The 17,063-nt window shown below is 35.7% G+C and overlaps 1 protein-coding gene and 1 pseudogene across 4 annotated transcripts in view; both read left to right on the plus strand.

The window, feature by feature from the left end:
* NSF (N-ethylmaleimide sensitive factor, vesicle fusing ATPase) overlaps positions 1-17,063 on the plus strand; it is a 152,609-nt gene that overhangs the window by 80,098 nt on the left and 55,448 nt on the right. For all 4 annotated transcript variants that reach the window (XM_036997147.2, XM_036997145.2, XM_017647523.3 and 1 more), the window contains one exon: positions 10,163-10,362. In XM_036997147.2, the coding sequence (XP_036853042.1) occupies positions 10,163-10,362 (200 nt within the window). The remainder of the gene's footprint in view (positions 1-10,162; positions 10,363-17,063) is intronic.
* Positions 10,369-15,863, plus strand: LOC108388979 (small ribosomal subunit protein eS26 pseudogene; annotated as a pseudogene).

Raw genomic sequence — 17,063 nt, forward strand, 5'->3', positions numbered from 1 at the left:
CTATTATCAAGTCCCCTCCACATACCCCATTACAGTCACTGTCCGTCAGCGCAGTAAAATGCTATAGAATCACTACTGCCTTCTCTGTGCTATACTGCCTTCCCCGTATCCCTCGCTGGCTACATTATATGTGCTAATTGTGATCCCCCTTTTTCCCCCTTATTCCTCCCTTCCCACCCATCCTCCCCAGTCCCTTTCCCTTTGGTAATTGTCCATTCTTGGGTTCTGTGATTCTGCTGCTGTTATGTTCCTTCAGTTTTTGCTTTGTTCTTATACTCCACATATGAGTGAAATCATTTGATACTTGTCTTTCTCCACCTGGCTAATTTCACTGAGCATAATACCCTCTAGCTCCATCCATGTTGTTGCAAGTGGTAGGATTTGTTTTCTTCTTATGGCTGAATAGTATTCCATTGTGTATATGTACCACATCTTCTTTATCCATTCATCTACTGATGGACATGTAGGTTGCTTCCATTTCTTGGCTATTGTAAATAGTGCTGCGATAAACATAGGGGTGCATATGTCTTTTTCAAACTGGTCTCCTGCATTCTTAGGGTAAATTCCTAGAAGTGGAATTTCTGGGTCAAATGGTATTTCTATTTTGAGTTTTTTGAGGAAGCTCCATACTACTTTCCACAATGGTTGAACTAGTTTACATTCCCACCAGCAGTGTAGGAGGATTCCCCTTTCTCCACATTCTCCCCAACATTTATTGTTGTTTGTCTTTTGGATGTTGGCCATCCTAACTGGTGTGAGGTGATATCTCATTGTGGTTTTAAGTTGCATTTCTCTGATGATTAGCGATGTGGAGCATCTTTTCATGTGCCTGTTGGCTATCTGAATTTCTTCTTTGGAGAAGTGTCTGTTCAGCTCCTCTGCCCATTTTTTAATTGGCTTATTTGCTTTTTGTTTGTTGAGGTGTGTGAGCTCTTTATATAATTTGGATGTCAACCCCTTATTGGATATGTCATTTATGAATTTATTCTCCCATACTGTAGGATGCCTTTTTGTTCTACTGATGGTGTCCTTTGCTGTACAGAATTTTACAGCTGTACAGAAGATTTTTAGTTTGATATAGTCCCACTTGTTCATTTTTGCTTTTGTTTCCCTTGTCCAGGGAGATATGTTCATGAAGAAGCTGCTCATGTTTATGTCCAAGAGATTTTTGCCTATGTTTTTTTCTAAGAGTTTTATGGTTTCATGACTTACATTCAGGTCTTTGATCCATTTTGAGTTTACTTTTGTGTATGGGGTTAGACAACAATCCAGTTTCATTCTCTTATATGTAGCTGACCAGTTTTGCCAACACCATCTGTTGAAGAGGCTGTCATTTCCCCATTGTATATTCATGGCTCCTTTATCATATAATAATTGGCCATATATGTGTGGGTTTCTATGTGGGGTTTCTATTCTGTTCCATTGATCTATGGGTCTGTTCTTGTGCCAGTACCAAATTGTCTTGATTACTGTGGCTTTGTAGAAGAGCTTGAAGTCAGGGAGCGTAATTCCCCCTGCTTTGTTTTTCCTTCTCAGGATTGCTTTGGCTATTCGGGGTCTTTTGTGGTTCCATATGAATTTTAGAACTCTTTGCTCTAGTTCATTGAAGAATGCTCTTTGTATTTTGATAGGGATTGCATAGAATCTGTAGACTGCTTTAGGCAGGATGGCCATTTTGATAACATTAATTCTTCCTATCCATGAGCACAGGGTGTGTTTCCATTTATTCGTTTCTTCTTTATTTTCCCTCATGAGTGTCTGATAGTTTTCAGAGTATAGGTCTTTCACTTCCTTGGTTAGGTTTATTCCTAGGTATTTTATTCTTTTTGATGCAATTGTGAATGGAATTTATTTCTCTTTCTGCTAGTTCATCGTGAGTATATAGGAATGCAACATCACTTTGTATTAATTTTGTGTCCTGCAACTTTGGTGAATTCAAATACTTGATCTAGTAGTCTTGGAGTGGATTCTTTAGGGTTTTTTATATACAATATCATGTCATCTGCAGTGACAGTTTGACTTCTTCCTTACCAATCTGGATGCCTTTTATTTCTTTGTTTTGTCTGATTGCCGTGGCTAGGACCTCCAGAACTATGTTGAATAACAGTGGGGAGAGTGGGCATCCTTGTCTTGTTCCCAATCTTAAAGGAAGAGCTTTCAGCTTCTCTCTGTTAAGTGTGATGTTGGCTGTGGGTTTGTCATATATGGCCTTTATTGTGTTGAGGTACTTGCCCTCTATACCCATTTTGTTGAGAGTTTTTATCATGAATGGATGTTGAGTTTTGTCAAATGCTTTTTCAGCATCTATGGAGATGATCATATGGTTTTTGTCCTTTTTGTTGATGTGGGTGATGTTGATGGATATTCAAATATTGTACCATCCTTGCATTCCTGGGATGAATCCCACTTGATCATGGTGTATGATCCTCTTGATATATTTTTGAATTTGGTTTGCTAATATTTTGTTGAGTATTTCTGCATCTATGTTCATTAGGAATATTGGTCTGTAGTTTTCCTTTATTGTGGTGTCTTTGCCTGGTTTTGATATTAGAGTGATGTTGGCCTCATAGAATAAGTTTGGGAGTATTCCCTCTTCTAATTTTTGGAAAACTTCAAGGCAGGTGGGTATTAGGTCTTCACTAAATGTTTGATAAAATTCAGCAGTGAAACCATCTGGTACAGGGATTTTGTTCTTGGGTAGTTTTTTGATTACCAGTTCAATTACCTTGCTGGTAATTGGTCTATTCAGATTTTCTGTTTCTTCCTGGGTCAGCCTTGGAAGGTTGTATTTTTCTAGGAAGCTGTCCATTTCTTTTAGGCTATCCAGTTTGTTACCATATAGTTTTTCATAGTATTCTTTCATAATTCTTTGTATTTATGTGGTGTCTGTAGGGATGTTTCCTTTCTCATTTCTGATTCTGTTTATGTGTGTAGTCTCTCTTTTCTTCTTGATAAGTCTGGCTAGGGGTTTATCTATTTTGTTTATTTTCTCAAACAGCCAGCTCTTGCTTTCATTGATTCTTTCTATTGTTTTATTCTCGATTTTATTTATTTCTGCTCTAATCTTTTTTATGTCTCTCCTTCTACTGACTTTGGGCCTCAATTGTTCTTCCTTTTCTGGTTTCATTAATTGTGAGTTTAGACTGTTCATTTGGGATTGTTCTTTCCTGAGGTAGGCCTGTATTACAATATACTTCCCTCTTAGCATGGCCTTCACTGCATCCCACAGATGTTTGCAATGTTGAATTATTGTTGTGATTTGTTTCCATATATTGCTTGATCTCTGTTTTTATTTGATCATTGATCCATTGATTATTTAGGAGCATGTTATTAAGCCTCCATGTGTTTGTGGGCTTTTTTGTATTCTCTATGTACTTTATTTCTGGTTTCATACCTTTGTGATCTGAGAAGCTGGTTGGTACAATTTCAATCTTTTGAATTTACTGAGGCTCTTTTTGTGGCCTAGCATATGATCTATTCTTGAAAATGTTCCATGTGCACTTGAGAAGAATGTGTATCCTGTTGCTTTTGGATGGAGTGTTCTGTAGATGTCTGTTAGGTCCATCTGTTCTAATATGTTGCTCAGTGCCTCTGTCTCCTTACTTATTTTCTGTCTGGTTGATCTGTCCTTTAGAATGAGTGGTGTGTTGAAGTCTCCTAAAATGAATGCATTACATTCTATTTCCCCCTTTAATTCTGTTAGTATTTGTTTCACATATGTAGGTGATCCTGTGTTGGGTGCATAGATATTTATAATAGTTATATTCTCTTGTTGGACTGATCCCTTTATCATTATGTAATGTCCTTCTTTGTCTCTTGTTACTTTCTTTATTTTGAAGTCTAAGTTGTCTCATACAAGTACTGCAACACCTGCTTTTTTCCCCTATTTGCATGAAATATCTTTTTCCATCCCTTTACTTTCAGTCTATGTATGTCTTTGGGTTTGAAGTAAGTCTCTTGTAGGCAGCATATAGATGGGTCTTGTTTTTTTATCCATTCAGTAACTCTATGTCTTTTGATTGGTGTATTCAGACCATTTACATTTAGGGTGATTATCGATAGGTATGTACTTATTGCCATTGCAGGCTTTAGATTCGTGGTTACCAAAGGTGCAAGGGTAATTCCCTTACTATCTAACAGTCTAATTTAACTCACTTCATATGCCATTACAAACACAATCTAAAGGTTCTTTTTTTTTTTCCTCCTTTTTCTTCCTCCTCCATTCTTTATATATTAAGTATTATATTCTGTACTCTTTGTCTATCCCTTGATTGACTTTGGGATTTGTTGATTTGATTTTGCATCTTCTTAGTAATTAATTGTTCTACTTTGCAATGGTTTTCTTTCCCCTGGTGACATCTATTTAGCCTTAGGAATACTTCCATCTATAGCAGTCCCTCCAAAATGCACTGTACATGTGGTTTGGGGGAGGTAAATTCTCTCAGTTTTTGCTTATCTGAAAACTATTTAATCTCTCCTTCAAATTTAAATGATAACCTTGCTGGGTGGAGTATTATTGGTTTGAGGCCCTTCTCTTTCATTGCATTAGATGTATCATTCCACTCCCTTCTGGCCTGTAAGGTTTCTTTTGGGAAATCTGATGATAACCTGATGGGTTTTCCTTTGTATGTGATCTTTTTTCTCTCTCTAGCTGCTTTTAAAAGTCTGTCTTTATCCTTGATCTTTGCCATTTTAATTATTGTATGTCTTGATGTTGTCTTCCTTGGTTTCCTTGTGTTGGGACATCTATGCACCTCCGTGGCCTGAGAGACTATCTCCTTCCCCAGACTGGAGAAGTTCAGCAATTACCTCCTCAATAACATTTTCTATCCCTTTTTCTTTCTCTTCTTCTTCTGGTACCCCTATAATGCAGATATTGTTCCATTTGGATTGGTCACACAGTTCTCTCAATATTCTTTCGTTCTTAGAGATTCTTTTTTCTCTCTGTGCCTCAGCTTCTTTGTATTCCACTTCTCTATTTTCTGTTCCATTTAGCATCTCTTCTACATCTACTCTGTTTTTAAATCCCTCCATTGTATGTTTCATTTCAGGTATGGAATTTCTTAATGATTGAATCTCCATCTTAAATTCTTCTCTGAGTTCTTGAATATTTTTCTGTATCTCCATGAACATGTTTATGATTTTTATTTTAAACTCCCTTTCAGAAAGATTGGTGAGTTCAGTTTTATTTGGCCCTTTTTCTGGGGTTTGTGAGATTTTGGTCTGTCAAACTGTATTTTTTAATGGATGTTAATGCCTGAATCTCAAATGCTTTATAGCCAAAACAAAGTTATGATTTCTTTTATTCTCCTCTTACTGACTTCTTGGTTATCTTCTGAGGTTATCATCATTTTAGTCATGTGCTCAGGCTAGATACCTTAAGGTCATCCATGACTCCTTCTCTCTTTTATTTTCATTTGATCTTTAAGCTCTGATGAAAAGCTCCTGTATCTACTGTCTTTTCCTATTACTGTTTCTTATGACTGTTGCCTCTTTCTGTTTCTGGTCTCTTGTGTGGATTAGTTCAGTAGTACATTCAGTGGTTTCTAATTTGGAGTCTGTGAATGGACCTGAAAGGATCTAAGAATTCCCTCAAAATTGCATGCAAATGTTTTGTACATGTGCATTTTTCTGGGGAGGTTCATTGAGACTATCCCATGGGAAAGAAAGAAAGAGGTAGAATGAGAGAATATGACAAATTAAGTCTGTTCCACTGATTTCTTCTTCTTCCATACCTGCCCTTTGCTATTTAGTTCCCTAACCCAGGACACTGATCTCTGAATAATGAGGGGGCATGTAAGACGTAAAGAAAGAAAAAGTAACAACCATCATTACAGCTTGGCAGTCAGACAGTCCAGCAGCCAGAGATCACAGGCTCCCCAACATCAGAGTTAGGCCTTAATGTCCTGGAAAAGCTCAGGAGAAAGCTGGGACATCAGTAGGGTGGTGTCCTCCTAGGCTTCTGAAGTCATTTGTTCATGTGCTTCCAAAGAACTTTGATACGAAAGCTTATTTGGCAAGTATCCAGAGCCATCAGTAAGGCAGTGTCCCTAGTTAAAGGTTAAGAACATTCCTCCAACTAGATTTTCACTCTCTGGTCTTCGTTCTCTAGTCCTTCCTTCACTCTCTAGCACCAGGTAGTTTTTAAACACATATCTCATTGTGTAACCTTCCCTGATTAAAAACTTTAGGGTTTTTACAAAACAAATTAAAAACTCCTGGGCATGATGTCAAGGCCTTCCATAGTTGGGAACCTGTCAGCATCGTCTTCAGGCACTCCCTTCTCTTCACCTCCAAGGCTCTAGCCACAACAGGTTCCTACTGGCTGTTTTGAGAGGACAGCTTCTACATCCATACCTCTATGCCTTTGATCATGCTATTCTCTCTCTTTAGGGTGCCATTTCCTCTCCCTTGCCCAACCGTGAACCTTCCACAGTCCTTCAGGTCCAGACTGAATGTTACCTCTTTCCTTGTGTCCATCTCTAATGTTCTGCCATCACCCTGGCAGAATCAGTCTTTCTTGGCTAGGTTCCGAAAACATTTCATACATGTCTCTGATAATGTCCTATTTTATTATAGATAACCTATTTTCATTTCTGTCTTTCCTACTAAAGCAGAAATGCCCTGGAGGTAGGGACTGCCTTTTTCATGTTTGTATCTTTATAACACCTAGTTTCTTGCTTAGTCCAAACAGGAGCTTAATACACTTTTATTGAATGGAATTATTTATGAAGAGTTTTTATGACTCATTTAAAATTAGAGACCAATGCTTATTTAATAAGTCAGAATAGACTCTAATAACAGTAGTAATAACAAAGTCCCATTTCCACTGCTTGTTCAAGTAACTGCTTCCTTTGTGGAAGTGAATTTTGAAAACCTTCACATTTCAATGTATATTTTTGATGGGCTTTCTTGAGATCCTAAAAGAATTATATTCTAATACATACTAGAGCTTCTATGACATTCCTGTTGATCTTAACACTAAATAAATTCTGTCATTACATAGATCTGTAATATCTAATATCTGTAAGTTCCACAAGTATGCATTTCTTTCACTCAAACTTGATGGTAATATTTTGTGAATTGTTTTATAAGATCTGAATCAGTTTACTTCAAAACACATTAAATCAAACATTTTACACATACAAAAACAAAGTTAAAGTTTCTAGTGCACACAGTCCCCTGGCTTATGATGGTTCAACTTACAATTTTTTGACTTTACGATGGTGTGAAAGCAATATATATTCATTAGAAGCCATACTTTGAATTTTGAATTTTTATCTTTTTCCCAGGCTAGCAATATACCTTACTAAACGCTGCAACAGCAGTGAGCACAGCTGCCTGTCAGCCACGCAATCACAAGGATAAACAACTGACACACTTACAGCCATTCTGTACCCATACAACCATTCTGTTTTGCACTTCCAGTATAGTATTCAGTAAATTCCATGAGATACTTTATTATAAAATAGACTTTGTGTTAGATGATTTTGCCCAAATGTTGGCTAATGTAAGTGTTCTGAGCATGTTTATGTAGGCCAGGCTAAACAATTATGGTTCCACAGCTAGTTGTATTAAATGCATTGTTGATTTAGTGATATTTTCAACTTATAATGGGTTTATCAGGATGTAACCCCATCATAAGTTAAGACCTCTATTTATATATTATGTAGTTTGTTATGCTAAATTTGCAAAGTCCCAGTCATTGCAAATGTGTTTTAGGTATGTAAATTAGTTTAGCAATGAAGGTAAGCACTGTTCCATAAACTAAGAGCTTCAAATAATTTTTTAAAGCAGTCTTCTCTCCCTTATTGTCTTTGAGTTTTTATAGGAAAAAAACCAACAATTTACTTATTCAGCCATTTATTGAGTACATATTATGTGCTAGGCATTATTCTAAGTGTTTGTGATCCTGGATTGATGAGTACATGCTGTTGAATAGCTTCACAGTCTAATAGAGATAAAGGTATATAAACAAATAATTGTAATTTAAACCTTGTAGAAAAGAGAGGAAACTCCTTTGAGACCCATTGAGAATTGATGTGTCTGTAGATAAATTTTTAGATAGAGAAGGAGGGAGCTGAAGGGAGTTCATACCTGATGATCTTTTTTTTTTAATATGCAAAGTAGAGTCTAGATTGTCTGGAAGACTTAATGGCATGGCGTAGCACTTGAGAAGACTGATAAAGATCTGGATAATTACTAAGGAGAGTAGGAAATTAACTAACCAAAAAAAACGTAAAGGATGGCAATGCAGTATTGAGAAAGCAGTAAGAGTAGAACTGAAATTGAATAGCATGAAATTATGAGGCTATCAGTCAGCATAGTGAAGTAATTTCCCCTGGCTGGGCTCTGGAGCCAGTGTGTAGGTAAACTGTATGCAGTAAAGCCATACTGCGTTCAGGGCTTGTGGGATGGGTATTACAGAAGAATAAGAAGACCAAAGAGTTGATAATCCTTGAAAGAAAGTATGGCTCAATATGGAAGGAAGTACAGTCAGGAGGAAGTTGATAACTTGGACAAAGTTAAGAAACTGGAGATGAGGTTTAGGTACTTAGGTATTTTGTAGGTACTTAGCAAATCTTCATGTTCTCCTTTCAGGCTCTACTCAATTTATGCCTGTTTCACCATCAGCACCACCTGCCTCTGCTGTGGTTTATATGAGTAGTTGCAAATCATGATTGTAGCAGTTGAATTAATGGGGAAGACTAGGAGCCAGGGTCCAAGGTTTTCATCAGCTGTTTCCCAGTGGCTTCCCTAACACTCATGCTCCAGGGGTGGGTCAAGGGCAAAGACGTTTTATTGGGTCATCGTTTTTAGGACAGGAATTTACTCTGTGATGAGAAGGGCTTAAGATCCTAAAAGAGTTTCCCCTAAGTTCCCCTTGTCCCTACAAACTTCATCATAAACACAGCTCTCATTTCTTTGAAGGATTTAAAAGGGAGTGTTTTTTTTTTTACATAAAGACAGAAGCAGTGACCATACTGGGAAGACCCAAAGGGTCTTCCTTCTCAGAATCTAAAATATATAGTAGAGTTGGTTATATCTTGTGATTCCTTTTATATGGGTTATTAAATGTTTTGTCATAATTTTTTCTTAAAGATACAATTTTTGAAAGCCTTTTTTCTAAATGAGGAAAAGCTGTTTTCCGTAGAAACTATTTATATTACATTTCCAGAGATTTTCTTTTTCAACTGTAGCTTTAACTTTATTTAATAACTCATCATTTCATAGAGTGCTCTTTTGGTATAGTATAAAGAAAAAACTCCTAGGAAAAGGGCGATGCATCTTAAATGGAAGCTGCTAGACAAGTGAGAATTCCTAGAATGAGTAAACAGAAACCACGGGTCATCTGTATCTTAAGAAATGGAGTAAATGCTCCTGTAAAGTTGGCCAAAGAAGTACTGGGGAGTCTAAGTCATCAGTCTTGTTATTTTGCACTTGTTGATCATACCTTCAAAGCATTTAGCAATGCTTCCCTAGAAAAGAATTGAACACTATTCTTTTGAAACTTCATCTTCATTGGGGTGGCTCTGAGAAATCATGTGCCTTATATTAGTCACATGAAGTAGGACATTCACGTTTATCCACAAAGTCTGTAACATCCATCTGGATCCTATGGATTGCTCTACACCAGTCCAACTCAGACATGTTTGCCCTTTCTTTAAGGGCTTGTATTGACAGGTAAACCTGTAATTTCTATGACTAAGATACAGTTTCCATAGCCTACTGTATCATAATAGATTTGTGTTGAGTTAAATTTGCCTAGAAACAGATCTCTTTTTTTCCCTGCCTTCAATATAAAGGGTAATGAAAAATAAGTAATAGTTCCTAATTACATATATAAGTCAAAGAGAAATATTCAGAGTTAAAAATATTTGTTCTAAATGATAGTTAAGTATACTTTTCCAAAGACCTTTAATTGGCAGCTTTCCCCCTCAAATATTGGTGCTGGTATAGGAAGTGTTTCTAGATTTTCTACTGAAAAAAGAGCTTCAGTTGTTCATTCTTGTTCTGTTCATGGCACCTGGGCATTAATATATGTTAATGGCATGACTGTATTTTTCCTAATATGCATATGAAAAAGAAGGAAAACTTTCTTTTAGATATCTTGATTAGATTTTAGTTAGTTGATGTAAGACTGTTTTCTTTTTCTTTTTAGGTTGCAAACATGTTAAAGGCATCCTGTTATATGGGCCCCCGGGTTGTGGTAAGACTCTCTTGGCTCGACAGATTGGCAAGATGTTAAATGCAAGAGAGCCCAAAGTGGTCAATGGACCAGAAATCCTTAACAAATATGTGGGAGAATCAGAGGCTAACATTCGTAAACTCTTTGCTGATGCTGAAGAGGAGCAAAGGAGGGTAATGTTAATATAATTTAGTAAAAGTTTGTTATCACTTATATGATAAATGAAACTCAGGAGTTATGGTGGAAAACTTGTTACTATGATCTATACTTAGAAAAACTAGCAAGTGAAATGTATTTAGTACAAGTTATATCACTGAACCAGGTATTATGGGGGATTTGCATGATGTAAGTAGATGTCATTACCCACATGTTCATGATACTAAGAAAGATGATTGTATAAACCAAAGGCTTTGCAAAAACAGATCATGAATGTATTTTCAGGTAACACTTTTATTCCACATTACATCTAGAGATTTGAAGTCACTTATCCTTTGGAAAAGGGGGAAATTAAATCCATAAAGGGACTTGTAGAATTATATATATATGTGAGGTCCATGTGCAGAAAACTAACTTGCTTACTACTGAGTCAACTCATTTGTAGAGTGACAGGTATGAGTTGTTAGGTCTCAAAGGAAAGCTTGGTTTGAGTCTTAAAAAAAGAAAATAAGTTAAAAATCAAACCAGTTTTCTAATTGTAATAGTTAATATTATGTGTCAATTTGATTGGGCCTCAGGGTACCCTGACATTTGGTTATTATTCTAGGAGTATTTCTGGGGATATTTCTGGATGAGATTACCATTTGAATTAGTAGACTTAATAAAGCAGTTGCCCTCCTGAATGTGGGTGTGCCCTATCCAATTAGTTGAAGGCCTGTTAGAATAGAAAGGCTAACCCTCCCTTGAGTATGAGGGAATTTCCTACTGCCTGACTGCCTTATACTAGGACATCAGATTGTCCTGCCTTCAGACTCAAACTGAAACATCTCAAGTTTGCAGACCTGTGAGCTGGAACTACAACATTGGGTCTCCTGTGTCTCCAGCTTGCCAACTGCAGATCTTGGGACTTGTCAGCCCCCATAACTCTGTTAGCCAATTCCTTATAAGTAATCTCTCAATAGATAGATAGATAAAAATATAGATCTAGATATATATATCTGTACTTATGTATACATGTTTTTATGTATCTATGTATATCTTGCACAATAGGATGGACCTACAGATACATAGATATCTATAGAGATATAGTTATATATAGATGTAGATATCTATAGATCCATCCTATTTGTTCTATTTCTCTGGAAAACCCTGACTAACACACTAGTATAAACATATTCATTTTATTGACAGAAAGTTTAAAAACAATGCCATGGATTTCTGATTCTGGCAATACAGTAGACTAGGTCACCTGAAAACCTTCCTCCCTCAAACACCTCTAAATACTGGGTAACACAAAGTTAAAATCATTTTAAATGCATAATTTCACTCTCAGGAAAGAAAAAGAAATCTCCAGAAATGAAAAGAAAACTATAAAATTAGAGTGGTAAAGATATGAGCTACAGCTTTCGATTTTGATAATGTATGACTTTGGGTTTTAGCAGCCTCTATGGAACAGAAAACAAGCCCTTGAACCCACTTACTGTGTGGACCAGGAACTGGAAACTTCAGAAGGATTGTGTCCTCAATGAAAAGAATCAGATAGAAAATATCTGGCTACCAGCACAGAGAAATAACAAAAACATTTAACTATCTGCCTAGGTTCTGGAGTGAGAGCTGTGGAATTTCCCATTAAATTCTAAACCATGGATCCTTAACTCTTGCTTAGGGTTTGAAAAAAAAGAAATACACGCATACCTATATGGTCTGGAGCCCCAAGCTGAGAAATTAAAGGTGAATCCTAAGCTGACAATACCATAAGCTTGTTAGATATAAGCATATATCCCAAGGAATGCTTCAACAATGCAGGCCACAAGAGATTCTCACAGGAAAAGCTAAAGTAGCTTCAAAAAATGGAAAATATCATCATCAAAATTTGAAACTCAGCAGCCAGGTTAAACATAAGCTAATAAGTTCAGCTATAGAGAAGTGATAAATGGGAGAATAGATCTAAAGAGCCACCCAGAATATAGCATAAAGAGAGAGAGAGAGAGAGAGAGAGAGGAGATGGAAAAAGAAAAGAGAAGTTGAGAAGCTTAGAGTTAAAATGAGAAGTCCAAATAGGAGAATAGTATAGAGGCAATATTAAAAGGTAGAATGGCAAAGAATTTTCTAGAATATCAAAAACATAAATATTCAGATTCAGGTAGCACCATAAGCCCAAATAGGATTAATAAAAATTAAGTTATTTCTAGACCCATTGTATGAAACTAGAGAATGCCGAGAGAGAAGAGAAACACCTTAATATCAACAAAAAAATGATGATGGTAATCAATATCCATTATGTTGACAGCAAACTTTTCAACAACAGCAATAGAGACCAGAAAACAGTAGACTAAGCTTCACAGAGCTAAGTGAAACTGTCAACTTAAATTTTTTATACCCAGCTGAATTCTTATTCAGAAATAAAAGTGAAAAAAGATATTTTATTAGGCAAAGACTAGTAGAACTAACTCTTCACAGAAGCTTGCTAAAAGAATATGAAGTAGGATGTACTTGAGACTGAAGGAAGTTGAACCCAGAAACAGTTCTTGTATCTTGTATCCAAGAGCAGTGGAATTGGTGAAAATGTAGATAAAATTGGGAACTTCTGGTTCTGGTAGTGGCACATAAGGTAATTTGAATCATGGCTGCCACTGAAGACTACCAGAAAAGCTCAACAAAATATTTAAAAATTTTTTGCTTAAAGGCATCAAAGAGCTTATTAAATCTAGGGGGAAAATGGACACCCAGAGAAAAGGTCCTGGTGTATGGGGTCATTGTTTGTCTAGAGAGGTTAGCCATTGCTGGAAGAGTCACTCACAGTTAAGTAGCCCTTTTGACAGGCTAGTAAAAGTAAGGGAAGCAGAGATTAAAGCCCATGGCCTACAAAGGGGGATATCTGATGAATATGCTTTATTGTGAATTGGAACCCTGAAAGCTACACCATAGAAGCAAGGGTTAACCAGAAATAGACATGGTCTCACAGAAGCTACAAATTAGCTTTGAATCATGTCATTCTCTAAAATCAGATTGAGGGTTCCTAAATTGCCAGTGCTCCAAGGCATCTGGCAAAATTATAGATCCTTCCTGGAGGAAGGTAATATGTAAGTCCACAGATTATTTCTATAGTTTTCAAATGCAATGCCTGACTTATAACCAAAAGCAACCACAAAAGACATAAACAACATGAAGAAAGAGAAATAAAAGATGATAGAAATTGGACCTGAAGACATTGGAATTCTCAGATATAGACTTTAAAAATATCTACATTTATCATGTTCAAAGAGAAACACAAGACCAAGAATTTTGGCAGAGCAGTGTAAACTGTAAAGAAAATAACAAATAGAAATTTTGGGAATGAGAAATTCAGTAACTGAAATAAACTCAAGTGGTTTGTGGGTTTAAAGAGCACATTAGGCACATCTGAAGAGAGAATTAGTGAACTGAAAGACAAAAATAGAAACAAGGATGAAAGGAATGCCAAAAGAAAATACTGTGAGAAGGTCTAGTGCATATACTTGAAGTTCTAGAAAATCGGGAGAAAGAGAATGGGGCAAAGCAGTATTTGAAGAGAACATGGTTTAGAACTTTCTAAAACTGATGAAGTACATCAGTCCATAGATTCCAAAAGTGATACGAACCTCAAGCAAAAGAAACACCAAAGAAGTCTACACCTATACAATCATTGTCAAATTGCTGAAAACAAAAAACAAAGAGAAAACCTTAAAAGAAGCTAGAGAAAAAAAGATTACCTTCTTTAGAAGGCAAGAAAGGAATAACAAGACTCAAAATGTGAAGATACTGAAAATGTACCTTAAAAAAAATTTTCATGTACAACAGCAGTCAGAATGATAAGATACCTAGAATTAAAGCTAACAGGAAAATTAAAGGAGAAAATTATAAACATTTTGAAACTTTTAAGAACTAATAAATGGTAAGATGTAACATGTTCTCATGTGAGAATACTGAAAATATAACTGAAGATAAGCAAGTGAATCAGGAAAACACATAATAAAAAAGACGTTATTTTATAAACAACCTGGCAGAATTTAAAGAGTAACCACAAAAAGTTTGTGAGGTTGTGGAGAAAGAGGGCTTTATATACATTACTATTCATAGTATCTAGAAGATTATGCCAAGTCAGTAGTATCTTGCAGATTAATTTGACAACATCTTATAAAAATGAAGATACACAAACTCCATGACTCATGAGTTCTACCTCAAGGCAACTGCCCTAGAGAAATCCTCTTGCACTTGTGCACAAATGACATGTATTAGTATGTTGATTGCTGCACGATTCATAATGGGGGAAATAGTAGGAACATCTTGATTCTTCCTCAGTAGGAAATGGAATATCAAACATTAAAATGAATAATAGATTTACATGGATCAACATAACACTCAGAAACATAATAACATGTAATATATATTTTTCAATCTAGTAAGCATTACTGAATTTAATCTATGCTGTCATTTCCTACTTTTTTATATTTTTGTTGAAGGTAAAAATAAATTTTAATCATTGTCTTTATAACAATACTTTTAATGCTTTGAGTCTGCTTGTTGAGTGCTTAATTTTTTCAGTTTTACATAAGGTTATTTTCTCCTCTGCTTTCCTACATCCCATTAAATTCTTGTTCATGTTCAAATCTCTGGCTATCTCAGCTACATTTGTTCTACCAGGCAGAAGCAGATTGGTGCAAATCCAATAACTAGTCTCAATTCTTCAGACAGTCCCAGAACCCATTCAGGTTTGCAGTTCATCCCTAATATTACAATGTTTTTTGCTTTAAATACCTGTTTAACACTAGTATACCAAGAAAAATAGTTATCACCATTTACTACCTAGGTTGAAAGAACTTTTAAAATTTATTTTTAAGTTATTTAGAAATCACTTACAAACATGATAATAAAGGAAAGTGAAAGACTATTAAAATATTTAATGAGAACTCAAATATAGCAAACCAAATTTCAATTCCACATTTTCTTGATTTTTAAGACATATATGTATATATACTAAGAGCCTCTAAATATAACTGTTTATGAGTTATCATACACTAACTTGCACGTACTTATTCTAAATTTAGAATACATCTCTAATATAGTCTAGCTTATCATTTCTTCTGGTTCTTCTTCTTGTGCTTGCATCATTAAGACACAATATGTAGCTCTCAGGCACCCCCTCCCCAGATGACCAAGAAAAGAAGGAACAATGGTCATGCCAAAAAGGGCTACAGCCACATGCAGACTATTTATTGCACTAATTGTGCCTGATTTGTGCCCAAGGATGAGGCCATTACAAAGTTTGTCATTGGAAACACAGTAGAGACTGCCGTCATCAGGAATATTTCTGAAGCGAGTGTCTTCAACTCTTAGGTACTTCTAAAGCTGTATGTGAAAATACATTACTGTGTGAATTGTGCCATTCTCAGCAAGGTAGTCAGGAATCGTTCTAATGAGGCCCAGAAGGACTGAGCACTCCCCGCCCTAATTTAGACCTGTGGGTGCTGCCCCATGATGTCCACCAAAACCCATGTAAGGAGCTAAGTCCTTAAGGACTGAAGAAAACTTGTTCTCTGGAAAAAATAAAATAAAATGGAAATTATACTTAAAATTTTAAAGACACAATACTTGAAGAATTTTTTGTAAAACATTTGGCTCCATTTTGTTGCAGCGAGGATCACCATCGAATGCTCCATATTTGCAAAACATTTCCATTTATAGATTTGTATACTCCTTTAAGAATGGTCAGTTCATTTTTTAAATGTCTATGTCATCCATTTCTTCTGGTTATCTCTCTATAATACCTGCCCTTCAGCATCTGTCTGCTTAGAAACCATATCAAGGAAATTTTGATGCACAGATGAAATAAAAGATGAGAGGACACTATCAAGTGTTCTTTTAGAAAAATGAGATGGCCTGGTTTCTCATCACAAAATATGCACAATAAAGACTTTTTGTTGAATAAGTACTGGATGAAAATGCCACATTTTTTTTGTCTTTAGAAATATATTATTCATTTATTGTTGAGTTTGAGAAAATTTATGTAGGATACCATCACCTGCCGGTACAGAGTATGAGATTTTACTTACAAATGATCAATTTCACCATCTTCATTACTCTTTGCATTCATCTTCAGATTCGTCCAATAGTTGTGAAATATCTTCCTCTGTCAATTTTCTTTTCTTTATCATTATGGCCACAGAACAAAAAAATCGGAATTCTCAAGTGTGTTCACTTAAAGGCAAAATCAGGCAGCAGAGATAGTGGGTGGTGTCTCCAGATTTCTTCTTACACCTTCTTGAAGTATATTATAATACTTCAGGCAATGCAGTAAGAAAACTGCAGGATGAAGTCAGAGTGACATTTATTTCACTGTTGCATCATTCTTCTAACCAAGTTCATCACTCTTCCATATTCTAATTATTTTACTTTTTTTTAGTATAGTTGGGAGTAATTGATGAGTAATGATGACATAATTTCTAGAATGTTGAATTAGCATAATATTTCTTAGATTTGTAAAAGTATCCAGTGGACCTCATATGATAATTGCAAGATAGAATTAGTTTAATTCTATTTTTCTGAAATACACCTTTTTGTTCTATGGAAGACTTCTAAGAAAAAAGTCATAAAATATCAATCTTTATAAATGGTTAAAATTGCTCAATAAAGAAACTTAAAAACTGAAATTTGTGTCTAATGGGCCCTGATGGGATACTGAGGATTAAACACTAGGTAT

Source organism: Manis javanica, chromosome 4 (genome assembly GCF_040802235.1).
Source record: "Manis javanica isolate MJ-LG chromosome 4, MJ_LKY, whole genome shotgun sequence".
Lineage (NCBI taxonomy): Eukaryota > Metazoa > Chordata > Mammalia > Pholidota > Manidae > Manis > Manis javanica.